At 42.4% G+C, this 22,796-nt stretch overlaps 1 protein-coding gene across 1 annotated transcript; it reads left to right on the forward strand.

Moving 5' to 3' along the window:
* Positions 1 to 344: 344 nt before the first annotated feature.
* Positions 345 to 17,301, forward strand: ASB2 (ankyrin repeat and SOCS box containing 2; the record flags this gene model as incomplete). The annotated part of the gene is made up of 7 exons (XM_009695965.1): positions 345 to 511; positions 1,184 to 1,339; positions 3,288 to 3,533; positions 5,785 to 5,956; positions 11,896 to 12,457; positions 16,250 to 16,403; positions 17,165 to 17,301. Coding segments are annotated over 7 exons (1,594 nt in total), but the record flags the coding sequence as incomplete, so codon positions are not given.
* Positions 17,302 to 22,796: the final 5,495 nt, after the last annotated feature.

Raw genomic sequence — 22,796 nt, forward strand, 5'->3', positions numbered from 1 at the left:
GACACTCATGGCCTTGTACAAAGCAAGGGTAGAGCTAGTCTCCCCCAAATCCAGATATCTAAAATATAAGTGTTTATGTCAGAGGTTAGTCACACCTACACTTTCCTTACACTCCGAGGAAAGAGATCAGCACCTCCGGACAGTGATTCTTCTGATCTGTTGTGAATGGCCAAATTAAAGCAGACAAATTTTACCTCTACAGGGCCTGTAGCAAGACACCTTATGGCCACAAATATATAGGCTGTAGGGGTTCACTGTTTTGGCCAAATGATACAGTGATGTTGCTGCAAAAATCTTCTCAGTAATGAAGGACGCAATAATCAAGTTTTAATCTTGTTTTAAAGAGAACTTGACCCTGTAGTGGCAGCAATCAAGGATGGAGATGAAAAAGCAGTATGCAACATGATGAAATCAGGAAAAAACCTTTCTGAACCTAATAAGGATGGCTGGATACCCCTCCATGAAGCTGCATACTATGGCCAAGTGGGTTGCCTGAGTCTGTTGCAAAAAGGTCAGTGAAGTTAAAACTAATTCATTACAAAAGGGAGAAGAAGAATATAAATAAACTAAAAAGTAGAATGAACAGCAGTCCAATTCTGGTCTGGGACTGTATATGAAGTTTTTTCCAACCTCTCCGAGTGTATATTAATCTCACCTTCTCTTTGAGAATAAGTTTCTAGACTGAAGCCTCTAAAAGTTAGGATCTTTAGGAGAAAGTGGTATCTGGATAGATCTTGCCAAGCCCTGGATTTCTCACGGTAAAGCCCTATAGCTGAGCTCTCGGCTGTTGTGAGCTGCTGGGCTGCCACAGCTGACAGCAATTACCCCACTTCCCACTAGCTGGAGATCCAGCCCAGCACTTCTTTGCTGGTGCTTGACGGTGGCTAACTACTGTAGTTAGTTTTCAAACTGCTACTGAAGAACAGTTACTCAGCAGCTTTCTGCATCGCTAGTGGCCATAACTGAACATTTTAATCTAAGCCAGTGACTGATTTAGATACTTAATCTGAGTTATAGTAACTTCATAGTATATTCTTAACTTACTTTGCTCATGAAAAAGGTACACAAAAGAAATAAATAACAAAAACTCACCTAAAACTCCAAGGATTTTGAAAGGTGATGATGCTGTAGATACTTGTACACTACATGCCATAATGACTTTGGGCTCACCGTTTCTTCACAGCGTACCCTGGCACAATTGACCAGCGTACCCTCAATGAGGAGACAGCTCTCTACCTGGCCACCAGCCGGGGCAACCTGGACTGCCTGCTCACCTTGCTGCAGGCTGGGGCCGAGCCCGACATCTCCAACAAGGCCAGAGAAACACCACTCTACAAAGGTGAGTGGCTGCTTTTCCAGGGATGCTGAGCTCTTCTGGCACAGCCAAGGCAGAGCTGCAGGATTACTTGTGATGCGGGGCTGAAACTCGGCAATTAGCTCCCATTTTCTACCTCCCTCCAGTAGTCCTCTGTCTCCTATGTCTGACCTGCCATGCCATGGCCTTTCTTCTCATACCCTTCAGAGACAGGATTAGTGGCTGCCCTGCAGGTTGCAGGCTGCAGCATGGTGCTGAGGGTGGGGTGTCTGATGCTTAGTGGAGCCCTAAGCACAGGGTGTTTGCACAATGTCCCAAACTTATGGAAACCTGGGTAGCACAGGAATATGTGTGCTTTTCTAAATGATAGGACCTAAGTAACTGTTAGATGTGCGAGTACTGTAACCGTAGACATGCCAGTGATTCATATACTGTGTGGGACAGGCCAGGCTGTGTGCTATGGGAGTGTTTAACATGGACATACTACTTTGCTGCTGGTCAGAGAGACCACTCTCTTTAGCAGAACAGCATTGCCTCCATGATATCACAAAGATTCAGAGAAGGAGATGATCTCTCAGATCTTCATGTCCATCTCCCTTTGACTGACTGCTTCTGCCATAACTATTTTTAGCACTCTAAAACATTTAAAAGCACATATTACTGGTTATAAAAGTAATCTTGCCTCCAACTTTGGATGCCTGGCATTAGAGCTGCTTAGTTTAAAATACTTTCATTTGAAAATTCTGGCTTATAGTCTGCTAAAGGAAAGCTGTTCTACTGTGCATTAAACACACAGTACTGGTAGTAGTAGTAGTGCTCATAGTAATAATAATAACAGCAATAATATGAAAGCACCCTTTAGCCAGAGAAAAGCTATTACTAAGAATGTGCTAGTCTTGATGCAAAATCTTCTGGTCTATCCTCTAACCGAAAAAGAATGAAAAAATTATCATAACAAGTTAGTCATCCCTAGTATGTAAGCAAATTAAACTCTGCAGAGTTATGCACAGGTAATTACAGAAGTGTCTAATTACGTAGTTGCTTTCAGTACACATGAGTGGCACCTGTGTCTAGGAGAGGAAACCATGGAGATATCCCAGGGAAGCATCAAAACCAAAAGGTGGGACCTCTGTGAGAAAAACACACTGTTATTTCAAAGAAAAAACCCAATTGCTATGGGATGTGCTGGCCTTTCTTTCTGTACATTGTACAACAGATGCTAACTGGGGTTTGTAAATGTGGCTGCTTATTGTAGGTACGTTTGGTTTGGGGTCCTACCTTAAAGGTGTGTAAGAAGCCTCATGATTTGGGATTCAAAAAGCAATGAGACAAATCAGTAGAATAAAAATCAACAAAATGCTATTAATTATCAAGGAAATATCTTTAGCTCAGGATAGCCCTGAACTACACATTGTTGCAGACTGAGAAAGTGCTACTGACTCACACCATTATTGTTTTCTAGGGATCCTTTTCTGGCCACTGTTGGTTTCAGCTATTTTATTTTCTTGTCTATATAGAGCTTTATCTGCAGTCCAGGGCAGTAAGATACAGAGTCAGTTTGCGCAGGATCTTGAAAGAAAGTGTTCATGTCATGTGATTTCTGTAACATGTTTGTTCTTTGTAAATTATCTCCGGCACCTTGTCATCTCCCTGTGTCACTGTGGTGTCCAGTTGGTACCAATGTGCTGGGCTGGATTCCCCTCAGTGCTAGGCTTGGCACAAGTCCTGCACAGGACACTTAGCCTCATCCAGGTCCTGGTTGAAGACTGGCTTCATTGCCACATTCTTTACAAGCCCCAGACAGTGTCATTTGGCAACAGCTTTGGTCCTCGTATTGACCTAGATGGATCTTTAGTCTTATTCACTATGGCCTAGTTGTATTATATGGCCTTATGCTACATGAAATGGATACCACAACACCCAGAATCTTTGCAAACGCCTGTCCTAATCACTTCCCTTTTTTCCAAAACAGCTTGTGAGCGCAAGAATGCAGAGGCTGCAAGACTCCTGGTTCAGTACAATGCTGATACCAACCACCGTTGCAATCGAGGATGGACTGCTCTCCATGAGGCTGTCTCCCGAAATGACCTGGAGATTATTGATATCCTTGTGAAAGGAGGTGCCAAAATTGAGTCTGCAAACGCCTATGGGATCACTTCTTTATTTGTGGCAGCTGAGAGTGGGCAGTTGGAAGCTTTGAGATACCTCGCAAAATGTGGTGAGTACAGTTGTGCCATTACATGCCTTTACTCATTTAATTCTTAATATTTCAAAGTTCCTATTAACTCTCCCTGGCTCAGTTTTTCTGTTGCTGGAGGCAAGGAGTAGCTTGCAGAGGTGCTGAAACCCTGTTGCTCCAGATGGCTGAATTGTGTATGGTCTTTCAGAGAGCATGGTCTAGACACGTGCACTTCTTCAGTACTCATTCATGGTCGCCTACTTGGGGAAGTAATATCGTGCTTTTTAATTGCATTGCCTGACAGCTTTCAAAACTCAAATTGCTGCACATACGTAGCCTAAAATCTAATCAGTCATAAAAGACAACTGTAGGTGGTAATAGACAGCAGAAGTTGAACATTAGCCAACCCAATCTACTCATGAACATGTGCAGTGATGGGCAAGGTTATCTCTCCTCCAGTAATGAAAAAAAAGGGATAAAGTACTATTGTATAGTTAATGGATTTACACCAGGGAGAAGCAGACTCAGGCTCCCCATGTGTATATGTTTAAGCATACAGAGTGAATTCGATTCTAGTTTACACTAAACCTACCTTTCACTGCTCCATTCATGTAAAACACTTTACAATAAGCACATATACTTTACTTCTATTCTGAGGCATATTTTATTTTCACTGTGGGCTAATATCTTCAATGTAGGTAAAAGCTGGGTTCTGCACTTGTGAAACAAATGCTAAACATTGATGAAGATATGAAAAATTTCTGAAGCAGGTAGTATGGCTAAGACAGATATGAGAGTTGGGGAACAAAAAGTGTGTTCTGCTGTCCAGCTAGTGTCATCAAGTCATTTTATATGACCAGTTAGTCCATTGTACTGCCTACAATTTGTGTTTCAACTTAGATAGCTATAAGGATTTCCTTTAAGTTCAATTTTGGGAAAAGTACACTAGAGAAAATCTAATAAAACTACCCAGTTTTTTCAAGCCCTGAAAGTCTCCCCTAGGAATCCCAGAAATATCACTACATTGTTTATGATGAGCAATGTTCATCATAAACAGGGTTTCTTTTTCATTTCTTTTTCATTAGCAACATAGTCCTGTGTTATGTTTTGTCACTGCAATTCTCCTGATGTTCCCAGCTACAACATCTTCAAAGGGCCAAACACAACACAGATGTTTCAGTTTGGGGTGAGAGCATAGGGAAATGTTCTTTTTGGCAGAGAGTTTTCATGATCAAATGGGAGATTGATTGGCTTCTTTGTTGGAGTTTAGAAGCAAAACTCTAGTGAACTGTCATTCCCATTTAGGATATACATAAAGCAGCCTTCCTGAGGACACCATGATACAGTATATTACAGACAAACCCCAAGCTTTCAGGCCTTAAATATCTAGCATAGAAAAAGCTAGATTCCAAATTGTTTGTGGCCAAAAAGCATTAGGTCTTAGTTTATTCTTGCATGTTGTTTATTAAGCCAAGCACACACTAGAGCTCAAGAAAAAATGCCCCAAATAATCTAGCAGTTCATTAATAATATCTGTCTCTTTTTTTGGTAAAAGTTTCCATTTGGAGCCTAATTGAACCCTTGTGAAGTGAAGAGATAGGGCCTCAGGTGCTGAGTTTTTAAATGAAATATTCATCGACTAAGGCATGCCCAAATAAAAGCTGATTAGAACTGTTGCTTGGTACCATACAGATGTCATGTTATAGAGTCCTATTTTAGCCTGGATATATACTAAAATTGAAATATAGTATAAATAGTATAGAGGTACTTATAATGTGAATATATAGAGTATAAATAATATGTATAAATATAAATAAATATATATTGTAAATACATAACCATAGAATTTTGGAGAGCACATATTGAGATCATCTATTCCAAACTCCTGCTCAGGAATAGTGTATCTACATAGTGTAAACACATAAATACTAATGGAATTATTGTGTCTAAAGAATACGCCATGCTACGTAAAAACCAGCACATTTTGGCTTTTGGTTTTTGGCTTTGAGCTACAGCTGAATGGAGCCTGGATTCATGATTGGGAGCTAATGGTTGCCACCCATGTTAAACTCTCTGTCGTAAAATTCACATCATATTAAAAGCCAGTGGAAATCTATGATATAACTGTATATAACTGATATGACTGTATCACCTCTGATATGACCTCATTCACATCCCCGTCCAGCACATTTTGTAGCTCTAGTGTCATGGAGCTCCATGTTTTTTCAAAGTATGTTCCTTCCATCTGATTTTAACTTTTTGGTACTACAAAAATTTTCTTCCTTCCTAGGTGCTGATATAAATACTCAAGCCAGTGATAATGCCTCTGCTCTTTATGAAGCCTGTAAAAATGGACACGTAGCTGTTGTGGAGTTTCTTTTGTCCCAAGGTGCAGATGCTAACAAAGCCAATAAGGATGGTCTGTTACCTCTTCACATAGCAGCCAAAAAAGGGATTTGCGAGTAAGTTTTAGATTATTTCATAGTTTCATCTTTTAGACAAGAATCTAAAGTCCTTATGAAAAGGATAATGTAATCTCTCAGATCTAATTCTGAGCATTGCGAGCAAGGGAGCTGCCAGTTGAGAACTGGGCTTTCCGCTTGCAGAGCTTCAGCTCTTCATGCTTGAAGAGTGCGTTTGCGGGTTAGGATGGGATGGGGTGAGTGGGAACATGGAGTGCAAGCTTCCTTTAGCTTTGCCAGGATATCACCTATTACAGCTAAATAACCTCATGTATCTTGAAGGTGGCTTAAACTGAGCTCCACAAAATATGCTCGAGATGGAATAAAAAAGCATTGGGGCAAGGAGCGGTAGGGAGTGAGTCGGGGTGGGTTAGTTCTCAACAGCTGTTGCAGCAAAGTTTGGAATCATTTTCCTACCTGAGCCCACTGTGATTCTTCTGCACAAGCAGAACATGCTGCATTCATTGCTGGTGTGTTCAGGTTTTGTTAACAGTAATTCAGATGCTGACAGCAGGAGGTGGTTAAGTGAATCTCTGAGGCATTAGTGAGATTGTTGCTAGAATATGGTGTCCAGATCTGGTATCCTCCCTTTCAGAAACTTTCAGGAAATTGGAAAGGCTTCAGAAAAGGAGTACAAGAATTACTCACGGTCTGGAAAATGTACTTTATTGAGTGACTAAATTACTCTTAAATGTAACAGATAAAAAGCATAAAACGCTCCAGTGGTTTGTTTCTGAAATGAAATGTGTTAGGGATAGAGCTGAGCACACTCTTTACACAGTGATAAAAGTAAGTAATGGAAAAAACAACCAGGAATTGGGTAGATTTACCAGTACTCTGAAGCAGAGGTGTTTATAGGAGGGGGAGAAACTCTACAGCCTATGAGAAAGGATATCAATTTAGAAGATGCTGTCTAGGGATGGGATTGTTGCACTGTCATGTAAATAGTGTTTACCTAGCTCTTTCAAGACCTGGGACTTTGAGGCATGCTTATGAGCCTGAACTCCTTAGCATTTACTTCTGATTCTAGGGCAAGTTTTAGTTCCTGTCTTTAACCCCTTGCTGCTGGAAGGGTGAGTGGCCCACAGCTATTTTTGCAAAACCACAGTCACACCTTGCAGTGGCAGACCCTTTTGGTGACTGTTGTGGACTCTTGTGACTATCACAGTTCCTATCAAAATCCTTCCAGCAAGAGTTAAAAGAGAGAGTATATCCAACTGCAAAGACTGTTTCTGGACAGCAAAGCTATCTTTGCAGACAACTGCTAGAATGGATTCTTACATATTTCACAATGTCTGAGAAATTAAAACTTTTTACAGCACTACACCTTCCCATAGTACCTTTTATCCTAGTGCTCAGGTCTGCTTGGGAATCCCAATTAAGCATCTCAAATCACTTTGATAGACCTGAGGATTTTTATTTTCTGTAACTGGAGCAGGCTTGCTTCTTTGTGCAAGCTGTGTATTCTAGAGGGCAGACCAGTGTGAATTTATGTAACGGCTTTATACGCTTACAGCATGTGCATGGATACCCTGCACAGACTAATGCAGGCATGATTCAAAATTTTCTCTGGGGTTTGAGTTACAAAGACATTTTCTTGAAAACAAACTTGTTTTAGATGAGAAATGTGCCAGAGACAGAACCCAGCTCCAGTTGTTCACTTTCAAAAAAGTTCATCTGAAAACCCAGTAAGTTGATCTGAATCCAATTTGTGTACAGAGTCTGGACCAGCTCTCTGAATCTTTTCCTCCCCTCAATAGTTCCACACCCTGACTTGAAAAGAAATTTACATGGAAATTCTGCAATCTGATTCCATCCCCATGTTATGAAAGAAAGGGTCTGATTCAGATCTCATGTCTATTATTCCCAACACCCAGCAGCATAAATGAGACCAGAATTCAGCCCAAACTCTGAGTTCCTTCACTTGTAAAAGACTGAGCACAAATTTTTGTGCACAATTGCTGCAAACCAAATGCAAAAGAAAGAAAAAAGAAAAATATCTTCTCTTATAAATATTTATCTAAATGACAAAGCTTTAGTCCAATTGGCTGATCATTCTTAATTCCTTTGGCATTCAGTAAAATAACACCCTTCACGGTGACCTCTCTTTGTATTCCTGCAAATTTAATACGTAATTCTATGCTTCAACTTTTTGCCAGAGCACGAAGGCTCCCTACCATCAAAAAGCCAAGAATGAGGTCCCAAGGCTCAACTGTCAACTCTTGTTGCTTGGTGTTTGTTTATTTTAAATGACACCTTGTCAATACTGACCTGAAATTCATAAGGGTCATCTCATCAGCTGTAGCACAATCACAAACAGTTGTTTAACTCCTTCCCCCTCAGAACCGAGATGCTGAGACGGGAAGACTTTGTGAAGTGTGGGCAGATTTATTAAGTAAATGCAAGTCAAGAAATTCTTGGCACACTCATACTAAGGATGCTCTGCCTCCTCCTCCATATAATTTCTAACAAATAGAAATCATAGAAGCAAGTGTCAGGGATAAGGGGAAACTTGGCGCTATTTCAAAACTGTGCATGAAGCTCAGACCTGTGACAGATGTGGGATGTGGTCTGGCCTTGTCTGCTTTCACCTGAGCTGCTTTCTCCCTCTAGACAGACAGACAAGACTGCAGTGGTGGCGGCACCATATTACTGAACCAACCCACTTTGGAGGATGGGGGAGAGAGACAGGTTCAAGCTACAAAATTAAACTCTGATATAAATTTGATGCTTCCTGCTTTTCCTCTCAGAATAAAGCTGGGGTACAGGGAGTGTACTGAGGTCTGGGACATGGCAGCATTTGGATGCAGAGCCTCAGTGCAACACCTGTGCAGCAAAGTTCAGGCCTCCTTTGCAGACAGAAGTGACACAGTGCCTCTTTAACTCAGATGTGAAGAGCTGGCTGAAGCACATATGGTGGAGGGAAAGAACAAAACAGAACCTTAAGTCTTCAAAACAGTTGATGGTGGGTTGACTAATGCTGGAACTTGGCATGGTGCTGTAGGGGGTTGACCCTGGCTGGATGCCAGGTGCCCACCAAAGCCACTCTATCACTCCCCTCCTCAGCTGGACAAGGGAGAGAAAATAGAATGAAAGGCTCGTGAGTCGAGATAAGTCAGGGAGAGATCACTCACCAATTACTGTCATGGGCAAAACAGACTCAACTTGGGGAAATTAGTTTAATTTATTACCAATCAAATCAGAGTAGGATAATGGGAAATAAAAACTAAATCTTAAAACACCTTTCCCCCACCCCTCCCTTCTTCTTGGGCTTAACTTCACTCCCAAGTTCTCTACCTCCTCCTTCTCAGCAGCAAAGGAGGATGGGGAATGGGGGTTGGGGTCAGTTCATCACGCGTTGTCTCTGCCACTCCTTCCTCCGTAGGGGGAGGGCTCCTCACAATCTGCCCCTGCCCCAGCCTGGGGTCCCTCCCATGGGCTGCAGTTCTTCACACACTGCTCCATCGTGGGTCCCTTCCCCAGGGTGCAGCCCTTCAGGCACAGACTGCTCCAGCGTGGATCCTCTGCAGGGTCACAAGCCCGGCCAGCAAACCTGCTCCAGCCTGGGCTCCTCTCTCCATGGGGCCACAGATCCTGCCAGGAGCCTGCTCCAGCGTGGGCTTCCCACGGGGTCCCAGCCTCCTTTGGGCATCCCCCTGCTCCGGCGTGGGGTCCTCCCCGGGCTGCAGGTGGGGATCTGCTCCAGCGTGGGCCTCCCTGGGCTGCCGTGGGACAGCCGGCCTCACCGTGGGCTGCACCAGGGGCTGGCAGGGAATCTCTGCTCGTGGCCTGCAGCACCCCCTCCCCCCGCCGCTGCAGGGCTGTTGCTCTCACATATTCTCACTCCTCTCTTCTCCAGCTGCAATTGCTCTTGCACAGTAACTCTTGCCCCCTTTTTAACTCTGTTGCCCCTAAGGCACTACCCCCATTGCTGATGGGCTCAGCCTTGGCCAGTGGCAGGTCCATCTTGGAGCCAGCTGGCATTGGCTCCATCGGACATATGGGAAGCTTCCAGCAGCTTCTCACAGAAGCCACCCCTGTAACCCCCCCACTACCAAAACCTTGCCACACAAACCCAATACAGGTATCCTCGCAGTGCTCCGTGCCCTTTTTGTTATTATGGCTCTTACAGAACGTTTGCTAATGGTGGTAATTTGCCAGCTCAACAGCACCCAAACCTCCTGCTCTCTGGTGAGCATCACAGCACTGGAAGATTAATGAGGCTGCTTAGAGCAAAAACCAAAGAAGTGCTTAATTTCCAATGATATTTACATAATTTTAAAAGCCTTTTTGTTTAAAAATGAGATGTAGAAGTAACTTGGAGACACCGACAGTCCATCATGTAAATAGGAACATAATCCTGTAAAGCATTATGCATCTTCAACTCCTGTTTCAGCTCCTAGGAGCGTTGGAGGCTCAGTCTTTCACAGGATCATTCAGTGCATCACAGACAAAGGTTTTCCTGAGATTAGTGCTTATATTTGGCTTAGTTCATTATGTAAATATATGTTTGAGGGCCCAGTGTTGGGACCAGGCACTGTAGTCAAGCTGAAGATATGCAGCATTTTGAAGGAGACAGACTACATGGTGGGAAACCGAGCTTTGCATGTTTGTGTGTTAGAAGAGCTGTTGACTGCCAGATAGAGGAGTCTGCATGGCAGCACAAGGTGCGCTTAGCTTGCTGGGTCCCACAATTTCATTTTTTAGATATCCCTCTCTCCACAGGCACTATATAGGGAGCATGGGCATCTCCTGAGACAGTAGGCAGACTCAGGTTGGACAGTCCCTAATGTCTTTCTGGAAGTAGCTTAAAGTAGCTTGTCTGTATTTACAGAATCAACCTAGTGCCTTGGCTAAACCACGCAGCTTTGTGGTTTGACCAATGGGGCTGGTCATGCAGCTCCACTGATGCCCATGGAGACATAAAAGGATCGCGGATCTGTGACTGTGGGGCTCCTGTACATCACATATTTGAACTTCACATGATGTAACAAGAGCAGCTTGATTTATGTAGCTGTATTTAAGGCCACATCACACTTTCCAGTAGCAATCCCTGATTAGTGGGGTTTAGGACTTCGCTGTACATTTTTACTCTCTGGGCTAAAGCATGGAAACCAGCCTGGAAAATATTTTTATTTCTTTTTTGCCCCTTTCCTATTTGTCTTTTTGGCTCCCCATGATTTGGGACATTGATGGCCCCATGGATTTGCCACAGCCAAAAGCCACACAGTGAGGGCCTTCAGGACGGGGATCAATCCAGGGTAATAACTGAATTGTAAAATCTGACGGGGAGGTCTGGAAACCAAATATGTAGTTTAGCCTAGCTCAGTCCTGCAGAGGAAGGTTTGGTTTCATCCCATTCCTGGTCTCAAGCCTCTTGCTGTGGCTGTGACCCACAAGACCTACCAATACCTTGTGCTGGTGCCCTTCTTTGCTGAGCAATAAAGCAGTCCTGATGGAGATGGGGAGAGGCAGCCTCTCTGCCAGCATCTCAGGCTGAAGGCTGTGCGCCTGTTCCTCCAGTCCTACCCACAGCGTGATGATGAAGGTGCAGAATGTTTGCAAGACCCCAGCTGGATGTCTGCCATTTGAGCTGTGGCAACTAAGAGAGTTCCAACAGGGTAGATGAGGTGCCAGCACGTCATCTCTTCCATCATAGCTGCCATTACCTCATAGAAACTGAGTTATAATTTAAAAAACCTTGTTCGGTCATGAAAAAGGGGATCACACAACTCACATTATTGGCAAGGTAGGAGCACAGGGAGTTGTTGACAGGTTTCAAGTTCATACCCTGATTTCTCTCAGAGAGAGTTGTTTCTGTGCCGAAGTTAGCAGGCTCTCTCTTATGTTGACAACCATACAGCTACTATTTGCTATATGGTTGTAGATCCCCTAGATCCCCTAGATTAACTGCTGTTCACTGACTCTCCATCCGGCAGGATTGTCTCCATGCTGATCCCTGTGACCAGCCGCACCCGCGTCAAGCGTAGTGGCATCAGCCCCCTGCACCTAGCAGCCGAACGCAACAATGATGACATCTTGGAAGAGCTGATTGATGCTGGCTACGAAGTCAACACCACCCTCTCCAATGAACGGTCCTGCCTTTATGAGGACAGACGCACCACCCCCCTCTATTTTGCTGTTTTTAACAACAATATCTATGCCACAGAGCTCCTGCTGCAAGCTGGAGCCAATCCCAATGTTGACCTCATCAACCCATTACTCATCTCCATCCGCCATGGCTGCCTGAAGACCATGAAACTGCTCCTTGACCATGGAGCAAACATTGATGCCTATATATCAAGCCATCCCACCGCATTTCCAGCTACTATCATGTTTTCGATGAAGTACCTTTCCTTGCTGAAGTATCTCCTGGATCTGGGCTGTGATGCAGTTTCCTGTTTTCACTGTCCATACGGAAACAGCCCACACCCTGCATTAAATTACAGTCGAGACAGACTTAATGATCCTCAGCTGTCCAAGGAGCCAACCGTAGTACAGGTAAGCACTGCCTAGTACTTCTGAGGTTGCCTCTTACCCATGTATCTTCACAACCTTAATGTATTTTTCCTCCCAACTTTCCTGTGAGAGAAGATACCTTTATTCCTACTTTATTTACAGGAAAAAAAAAGGCTCAATAAGGGTCTGTGAATATTCTAAGTCCATGTTCAATGACAGCAGGATGGTATGCAATAGCCGCTGTGGCCCTAGCTTGAATTTGCAGTGAATTATAGCTACCTTGACAGCCTTGCTGTCAGATCTACAATATTCTTTTGCTCTGGACCTGAGGTGCCAGGAGTGAAGCATGTTTTCTTGACAGGCAGTCTAGCATATGGGCAGTAGCATATGGGCAGTAGAAACCTGCTTGTTTCATTTGCCCTGTAAGATTTTTTCTGTCTGATACAGAATTTAAGCTCCTGGTTAAATTAAAATTGTCTAGTGATTCACTTTATGAAAGTGAACTAGTGAATGCAATTTCTGAGTCTACTGGATAAACAGCCCTGGAGAGAGAGCATAAATCGTTACATTAGCTATATGACTCTGCATTATATTTGAAGTTTTCAAAAGAGATTAAGAGATTTACATCCATGATTCCATATTTTCAAAGCCACTTACAGATTTTAGATATCCACATTTTACATGTATATTTTTGCAGTCCTTTCCAAAGCACAGCTGGGCTCAGCTTCCATTGGGCTGGAATGGAACTCTCAGTCCCTTAAAGAACTTTGCAGAATCTCAGATTATACATTTTTTTCTGGTCTCTGAACATTGACTCATTCCAATATATCTCAAACAAAATCTGACCCTCCAATCAAAATTTGCTACCCTTCAACATGCAACACAACAAAGAAATCTCAGCAGTCTTTTTATTTTGCAAAAAATCAGGGAAAAAATATATCAGCTTCTATCCAGTTTAAGTGTAGCTTTGAGGGATTCAAAAGAAAGTGTCATTTAGCCCAAAGAGATGATCACCAATAAATGTTCCTTGGTGGTGGAAAGAATAAAAGAAAACATTAAAAGATCCTAGGAAATCTTGACCTTTTTATGAGTCCTCTCTTCTAAAAGACTTTACTCTCCGGTAACATGTCTGGGAAACAAACAAACAAACCAAAAGAAGTCTTAGAAGGAGGATTGTAAGAGTCCATCAAAATAATCTCTAACCTCAAAACAGAGCTGACTTCTCCTTAAGAGTGTTTGTCACAGCAAAATTGATCCAGAATACCACATTTTTGTCAAAGAAAAATTAATAAAATATGTCATCTCTAGTTCTTGAATCGTGAACATAGGACTGGAATTCCAAGGCAAGGAGGGAGGGTTTGTCTGTAGCCCTCTATAGTATCCTAGCTGCTCAAAAACTGTTCTGACTTATTTAAGCACATTATTTCCCTCTGGATCTCACCTAAAACTACTTTTAGTGCCTAACAAAACATTAGGTCACTCACAAACAGAGTCATCAACTCAAAAGTCAGACCACGTGAGGCAGAGGTAGCAAAAGATGTATAAAATTATATCTGTGCCTAGAGAGAGACCAGTGAGGGACGAATGCATATGGAGAAAAAGTAATCCCTTCCCTTCAATATTATTTTAAATTTGCTTCTTACTGCTAGGAATTTGGCTAATAAAAGTAAGGCTTGTGGGGTGTAGCTTCATGATATAGTTGTAATATGGTTTGTGTGCTGAAATTTAGAGGATCTTATGAAACTATAGCCTTCTCCATATGAAAGATGTGCATTTTTTATTTTCTTGTATAAGATTACATAAGGAAAATAAATTTCAATGATTAGTCTTTATACAGTAAAGACTATGAGCTAGTGAAAGTGGATTTGAAAAATGCATAATTATAAATCACTACTGTCACTACTAAATTAATGTGTCCTGGAGAAAGTGAATGCAGAAAAATGGTTGCTGTCTTTCTGCACATTTCCAGAATTGCATTGTCAAAACCGTGGGGGTGAGGAGTGAAGTATCCCACTGCCGCGAGAGGGCATTCGGGGGCCTGCCGAGAGTGCAGGCTCAGGGTCACTTTGTCCCTCAGTCAGTCCCATTGCCTCTAGTTGCAGGTTTGCATTCCTCCGCGTCGTTTTGCTGTGCTTCTTTTCCTGCAACATGTTTTAGAACGTTTTATTCCAGAAAATGTTTTTGTAGACTGAGCTTGTGAATAGGGAAGAGAGAAAAAGGCAAACAAGGTCTCTGGTAGGGTCAAGAAGAGGACAGGAGTAAGATCCAATGTTTTATTGCCCTACACATGTGTCCTCATTTAAACACTGACAAAGTGGAGTTACTGCTTGGAGGTGGTAGTCCAGATCCCCAGTTTGCACATCCTATGGGTATGCGTGGCACAGGCACACATCCTGTGCGTGGCAGTGGCATAGGGCCTGGAGAATGACAGCCAGATACACTAAACTGAACTTCCTATAAGTGGTCCAGTTAGGAAACTGTGGGTTGTCCACTGGGATCCTACCGACATTGCTGTATCTAATTTTCCTAGTAAACACTACATGGTGATACTTGGTGAAAAAAAACATCAGAAGAGTAGTAAACACCTCTGTGAATGCTCTTTCTTTGAATAAAATGGCCTTATAATTTTCTGCAGCTTTATTCTTTCCTAGATGATCTCATATAAATTTATTTCTGAATAAGAGTATCCACACAAGAGTTTAATGCATCTTGAGTTAGGTCTCATGCATATATAATCAAATTTGATCTAGTTACAGGAGCTTAAACTGGAAGAGGTTTAAGCTGGTGCATTTTCTTTCTTGTTTGGGGTGGGCTTGGAGGGTGCTTGCAGACAGTCTCAGTGATTGAGCTGACGGACAGTGCTTAAGGCACCGTCATTCAATTGGGTTCAGCCACATGCCTGAGTTCTTACCTACACAGCGTGATTTAATTCATGTTAAACTTTCTGACTGCTCACATGCAGATAAGGCCACAGATATCTTCATTATATGCAGCACCCTAACAGAGATAAATGAAGCTGTCTGGTATAATATACCTGTTTAGACTGAAGTGGGCAGAGAAGTCACTACTTTTTTGAAATGAGACTGCTTAAAGTCAGGTTCTTAAGTATGTTCTTCAGTATCTCATAAGCAGCCCTCCATGCAACAGCTCTGAGTACTGTGCAGCTCACGCTAGGGGCAACAGAAAATTTATCTGATCCAGGACTAAGGAAGATGCCTCTGTATTAGGCCCAGAATAGTTCTGCCATGAGCCAGTAAAACTGCCTGAGAGTCATCTGTGCAGAGATTTCCCCAGACTTGCTTCTAGTAAGGTGTTTGGTCCCCAAAAGCTGCAGATACTAGTGGGTTCATAAGAAGCAAGAAGTGCTGTGCTCTGCCAAATCTCCATCTTTCCCCAAGCCTCCTTTGTGCACAGTTGCCCTGCAAAGCCCCTCCCAAGAAGGCAAAGGGATCCAGCATGCTGGGTCACAGTGCCCTGGGCTGCACAGACCTTTCAGCAGCTCCCTCACTGGCTTGGGACAAAGCTCATCTGCCCTCCCATTTCTGCAGAAGTAGGACCTTTGGACTCTGTAAATAATTCAGCATCCTTTCCATGCTCCAGAGCTAGGACTTCACCACGGGTTTGTGTCCTCCTGCAGTTGTAAAGAGCAGAATCTACCCTCAGTTGCAAAAAAAAAAAGAGGCTTTAGTTGAAGTTTTCTGAAGGGAAACTGATAATTGCCCTCACAGCTGGTAGAAGGGTGGGACTGCCAAAGCTGTCCAGGCTGTTGCTATTGCAGTTTCCACAGGTGCATTCATGTTCCACTGACTGTCATCAATCTGTTTTTCCTTGAAGTTTTGTGAAATGGTGTCCGCTCCAGAGATTAGTCGCTGGGCCGGGCCAATCATCGATGTTCTCCTGGATTATGTGGGTAATGTGCAGCTCTGTTCCCGGCTCAAGGAGCATATCGACAGCTATGAGGACTGGGCTGTCATTAAAGAAAAAGCAGGTATGGTCAATCAGGAGACAATCTGGCACAAATAGTCCTGCTGTTGGATTCAAAACCTCAGTCACCATCTCCTCTTAATATTCATCCCTTAAACCTGATAGGATTTCCCTACTGAGACTGAATTACATTTTGGATCAGGTATGAGGCACTAGAAATTGCTGGGGTGTCACTGACTCTGTGATGTTAAATGTACACCACCTGTGGATCTGACCCACTGGGGGTGAGCACTGCCAGTGCAGGAAGGCCCATTTGGCTGCACCTGGGGTGCAGTCAGACCAGGGCAGGTGGGCAGCATGACCATCTCCACAGCAGCCCAGAAGGCACCAGTGGCCTTTAAAGCCTTTACTAATATTCTACTCTCCTAAATATCCTTTCCCTCAGGATCCAAAGTCTTTCATAGGCATTATCAGAATTAGTTTTCTGCCACCAAGCTAAATTTGGTACATATTAAATTTATTTTCAGTGGGAAGGCTGAGTGCTGTGAAGCAGCTTGTTTAAATCCTCCTGGAAAGCCCAATGCTAAGGCTGAGATGGGATACAGCACCCCATCCTCCAGCCCCACTTCCTTCCCTGTGTTATGCCTCAGAACAGATGAGCTGCCACCAATGCCAGAGGCATCATCCCTCCGTTATAGAAAAGCATCCTTTTTTTTTCATTCTTCCTTCTCCCATTTTCCTCTTGCCACTGACCTGGCCAAACCGAGCTGTGCCTCTCAAGTTTAAACCTGTTCTGCTCATGTTTTTGACCTGCCTGTCTTTCAGAGCCCCCACGATCTCTTTCCCATCTTTGCCGCATCAAGGTACGAAGCCTGGTTGGAAGAAACCGCATTAAACTTCTTGACACCTTACCTCTCCCAGACAGACTGATTCGATACTTACAACATGATTACACACAGTGACCCCAGGCACACTGGACATGCAGCGGCTTCCTGGCATGGCACCCAGCGTCATCAGCATGGCGAGGGCACACATCATGCATGATGGGGAGAATTGCTGCTGGCTTGGTCAAGCGCCCTCTTGACATTTTTAATCTAAGAGAAATATGCTTCTGAAGCATGAGTGAGAAGAAAATGGAGGAGACAGCTAAACATAGGACAGTTGTTGTTAGGTTTTCCAAGAGAAAACACATATGATTCACCTCAGAGCTTGGTCTGCAAAGAACAAGAAATGAAAGCCAACACTGAAAAATGAGTAGTGCTGAAGCAAGTATCAGTGAGGAATTCAAAGGTGTCCTGGGGTTGTGGTGGAGCTTAGCATCCTTGCTGTGATCACAATTCAGAAATTGTCAAGAGTCAACATATTCGGGAAAACAATCACATTTCCTTCACTGACTGAGATTTTTATGTTGGTTTCCATTCTGCTGTTTGGATTTCTACTGAGTGTGCTGGTTGCTAATTCTCTGATACTTTGACACCATCTTGCTAACACTTTTACTTTCATTTTTTGGACATTTCTTATTGAGTAATTGATTTCTGAACATTCAAATCTCAGAACTTTTTAATAGACTGAAATCCAGAAATGCTGGTTCTTTTAAAAGTCAAGGAAAGGTTTATTTCTGAAGGATGTAAGAATTGTATTTGCACATAGTGAATACAGTTCATTTTGTATTACATTTGCGATAAGAAGCAGGTGAAATTCTGCTTGAGATAATTTCCTGGACTGGGGATTTGAAAGCAACTCTGAACTCTTTTTCTTTTGTGTGTAAATTAGAAGTAGCTGCACTGTAAACAGTAGCTTTACTCTGTCATGGAGCTGGTGTCAGAACAGAACAAAGCCCTAGAGGAGCAGAAACAGAAAGTGACTTGAAGGAGAGAGGCGAGGTACATAGCGTGACGCAACACTGCTAAACCAACTTTATCTGTTCCCCTCCTAGAAGATCTTGTCCCTGCAAAACCCAGCCTCTCTTACCTCCCTGGACCTCTGTGGCTATAACAATGCCATCACTGGAACAAAAAGAGATTATTTCAAAATTATGAAAGTCAGACTTTGAGATTTATGAAAACAAATACCCAGAATTAGGCTTCCAAATCCTTATTCAGGTGCCTAAACAATGCCAAGTTGCTCAAGCCAGGTACAGTTCCACTTAAACCAATGGAACCACATTTGGTGTCAGAATAAAAGGCAGAATAAAAGACTTAGGATTTAGCCCTGAATTTCCTGACTTGCGAAGTTTGAAGTGTCTATTAGCTCCCTTTGACACTGATGAAACTTATTATCTCAGCTTCTTTGAAAATTAGGTCACCTATTTACAGCTCAGATCCACAACTGATTTATGGCAGCTTAACAAGTTACCATCTATCAGCTGAACCATGATAATTGTCCGTGAAATTCTTTTATTGAAGTTTTTAACAAGTCACATTCCCTCACAGCTGGGCAGGCCGAGGAGCCCATTGGCAGTGACTACAGCTCAGTTGACAGGTGTGACTTGCTGAACTGATTTGATGAGTGCCTCATTCCTGACTAGGCACCTAAGTAAGGATGGAAGAACCTGAATTTGGAACTACATCTTTGCAGATCTTATGCTAGAAACACACTCATCCTTACCTTAGGTAACAAAGGAGCTGTGTGCTATGATTTGTTTGGATTCCCCACCAGACACCTGACAGATCTGATTTTCTTTATTGGCCTGCATACCATCCGTGGAATCAGATGTAAGTAGGGAAATGCATTGCACCAAGTTTCGTTTGTGTGGAGTTTTATACCTTAACACAGGACTAAAAGTGTGTTGCATACATACAAGTCTGTCTGGGTACACAAGTTCAGATTCTATGATGGCTTTGTGTGAAATGTGTTTGGCACTTGTGGTACAGGATATGAGCAGAAGAATTGGTTGCAGCTATGGGCATTCTGTCCATAGCTGTCCCCTTCCCAAATGCAAAAGAAGTTGAAAAACCAACAGAGTTTCAATTCACACTGAATAGTGATCTTCTTGCAAAGCTTTGGAATGTCAGGTGAGATTCCTCTACTGCTGAAATTTCATCCAGTGACTTCCATTACTACCCGTTTAGGATCTACCCCCTTGTCTCCTGCAGTGTGAACAGGGAATTGCTTCAGGCTGGAAAAATACTGGGTGGAGGGAAAGGGATGGGGAACAGGAAATCCAAAACCAGTTTTGCCGAACACCTGTGGAGTTTGTACATCTCTGACTTTATGGGGCTGAGCAGTGAAGGTCTGGGTCTTACTCATATTCATATAAATCAGAAGAAAATTCCTTGAAATTAAATGAGTGTAACAGAGCAGAGTTGTAGAGGGTGATGAATACAGACACAGCTTGGTGGAGACCATTTACTTAAGGTTTGCTTATTTGGTGTGCAATGACAGTCCTGGAGACCACTGGCTGATAGGATTCAAGATCACCAACTGCATGTATAGCCACAGGTGTGAGATTTCATGAGCTATCCCAAATTGGGAATTTCCCCTGAGCCGACATTGTTACATATGCAAAAGTCTCGTGAGCTGCAGTTTCTTTTTAGGTCCTTGGAGAAGCTGAAATTGGGTTTGAGTGGAGCAAATATGGAAAGTCAATTTCTTTTTTCAACCAAGAGACCTTCATCTCTATTAGGTGACCCATGTCGTGGTTGCTCTCAACCATTAGTCCTGAGCAGGAGAGTCACTGAGCTGGAGAGCACTGGTCTGATGGGAACGTACTGCAACTGTGGGCAGGATTAAGTGCACAAAGCGCACAGAAACTGATGAGGGAAGAGTCTATCAGAGGGGTAATCTGGTAATTACAATGTTTTTAAGTCCTTTCTGCTTGACCCTTACAGCAAATCTTCACACAGTTTACATTTATTTGCACTGAAATGGAGCCCACTACCTCTCCACTCCAGTCATTGACACAATATTTTGTGCGCAATACTGAATCTGCACAAATTCAACGTGCATTTAATGCATCTATCTAGAAGTTACTGTGAAAAGATAAATACTCCAAAACCCAGACAAACCAGGCTTTGTAAGCAGATCAGTAGTTCTAGTGCAATGTAAAGTGGCTTGTTTTCACTGAGTGTGATAGATAGACTCCTTCAGAGATTATGACTTTATGTGAAATGTTCTAGGAATATTTCATGACCAGGTTACTGTAGTCCTTTTTTACTGCAACATGTGCAATTCACTTGTTCTTGTGCACTTTTTTGATTTTTTATTTCATTTTGTATGAAAGCTTTTTCATTTACCTCTCCTTTCCCATTATTTATAAAAGCTATTGTGGTTTTAACAGTTTAAATTTGCATTGTTGTAGTAAATAGCAGCTCTGGAATGTTATATTTCCATTTTTCAAACAAAGTATGAATAAACAAACAGATTCTGAAGTGCTATCAACTGTCCTGAATAGCAACATTGAACAATAAAACACAAAAATAGCCAGGAAAAGTCCGAATCTATCCAAGCTTGAACAATTAATAATTTTGATGTTAATCTCAGGGATGAGACAACAGTCAGTATTGCTAGAGAGGAGACAGATTTGCTATTCTTTGCAAACCTTTTGGAAAGTCTCACACATCCCCATTCAGTGATTTTGAATATACTTAACAATTGTCTTCTGTTCATTTGTGGTTTACGTCACTGCTGCTCCAGTTCAGAGCCCCAGCAAGGGCCACCGCCTGCCCTGGACTGGGAAGGGAAGTTCCATGTCACAAAGGATTTTAAGGATTTTAAAAAGTAACATCAGTTTAAATCTGAGGGTAAGTGTGTAAATACCTGTGTGTCAGAGGTCATTTGGAATGGTCTGGTTCAATCCTTCATCGTAACTTAAAAACATGCTATTCTACTACATGGAAAATGTACAACAACATACAAGCAAGTAAGAAACAGTTTAAAAGAAGGAAAAGAAAACAAAAAATTTAATATCCAAAAGTTAGAAACTTGATTTTAACTCTCTTCTTTCTCTGGATTTCTTCAGAAATAAAATTTCTACAGAGGCTATCCACTTTGTCAAATATTTTAATTTTGATAGAAATCCATATTCTGGTGCAATATGCAGCACTTTCAAATTGCCCTTCTGAACTAAAGCAGGAACACTTGTCCTTGTCCACAGCAATCACTGTAATGCCTATGGTTTGTTCCAAGACCTGCTCTGGTCACCCAGATAGAAATCCAGACAAAGGCCAAGGAGACTGCTCTGAAGTGACAGTACTGAGACAGAGTTCGGCATCTGGCTTCATCTGGGTTACAACAGTGACACAGAGCTATTGGTGTGAGAAAGCACCTCTATTTCTGTGTACAAAATTCCTTGCCCACAGCTCTGCAAATTAAAAGCCCTAATTCTCCTCTCATTAACTTAAATGGGAGTACTGCCTCTGGTTTCTGTTAAGAGTTTCCCTGTGGAGAAGGACAGAGTCTCCTCATGGATTTTTTTGCCCAAAAGACAAAAAAGCAAAGACATTTAAGTATATACATATCTTCACTTCTGGATCAAGAACTAACCTGATGTCTTTAACCTTTGGATCACCTCTTTACCACCTTGCACCTTGCATGTAGTTGCAAGTACGTGCTACAAAAGCCATTCCCAGCTCTCTCTCCTATAGGAGTATTCTCTAAAGGCTTGATACATATATTAAGTACTGGTAGCAGGCAGAAAGTAATGAAAGCCATCTCCGTTTCTACTTTTGGCCTGCTGGACTAACACAGTACAGCTGTTGTTGTCATAAAAGTAAACATTGGTGGAATATACTGTGAGGTTTGGGGAAAGAATGAGCTACTTTTAGCCTGAGAGTAGTTCATATCCTAGCAAAAATTACAACCTAGTTAGATAACACCAAGCCCCATCAGAAGATCCAAAATGATACTCTACAATTGTGTAAGATGATAATTTTTCCATGACTGCAATATGCTCAAAAGAAATGTTGCCTGTTTTTCCCTTACGGAGATATCAAGAGTCATAGGTAGCTATGCTAGCCAGAGACCAAGCCGATCGAGGCCACTTTTTATTGAATCCTGAGAGAAGTTCCCATTAGCTTCCATGAGAGCAGGTTCAGGCCCTGGGGGATCACAGCTGTCCGTTCTCTCACCCTTTCCCCCCCTATGATACACTTCTCTTGACCTCAGTGATTTACTCCAGTATAACTGAATAAATACATAGGACTGCAATATTAAACCTTTCAGATCTCATGCTCTGTGCCTTAGCACCACTTTCTCCATGGGTTTAAGAGAAATCTAACTTTAAAAAATCCTCTATTAACTTTTCTAATGCCAATTTATGAATTAGGAAAGTAACGGGCAAATCATTTGCAGCCAAGTCTTGTCATAGCATCTTAAAATCAGGCAAAATGAAAGATGTCTGTGAGCCAGAAATCAAGGCAGGCTATTCTGTACACTTTTTTTCTTCTATTATATTTTATGGTTTTGTATTCAACTGATACAATTTCTCATTTGTTCTGGTGCTGCAGAACAATTCCTG

The sequence above is a fragment of the Cariama cristata genome, unplaced genomic scaffold (genome assembly GCF_000690535.1).
Source record: "Cariama cristata isolate BGI_N322 unplaced genomic scaffold, ASM69053v1 scaffold9032, whole genome shotgun sequence".
NCBI lineage: Eukaryota > Metazoa > Chordata > Aves > Cariamiformes > Cariamidae > Cariama > Cariama cristata.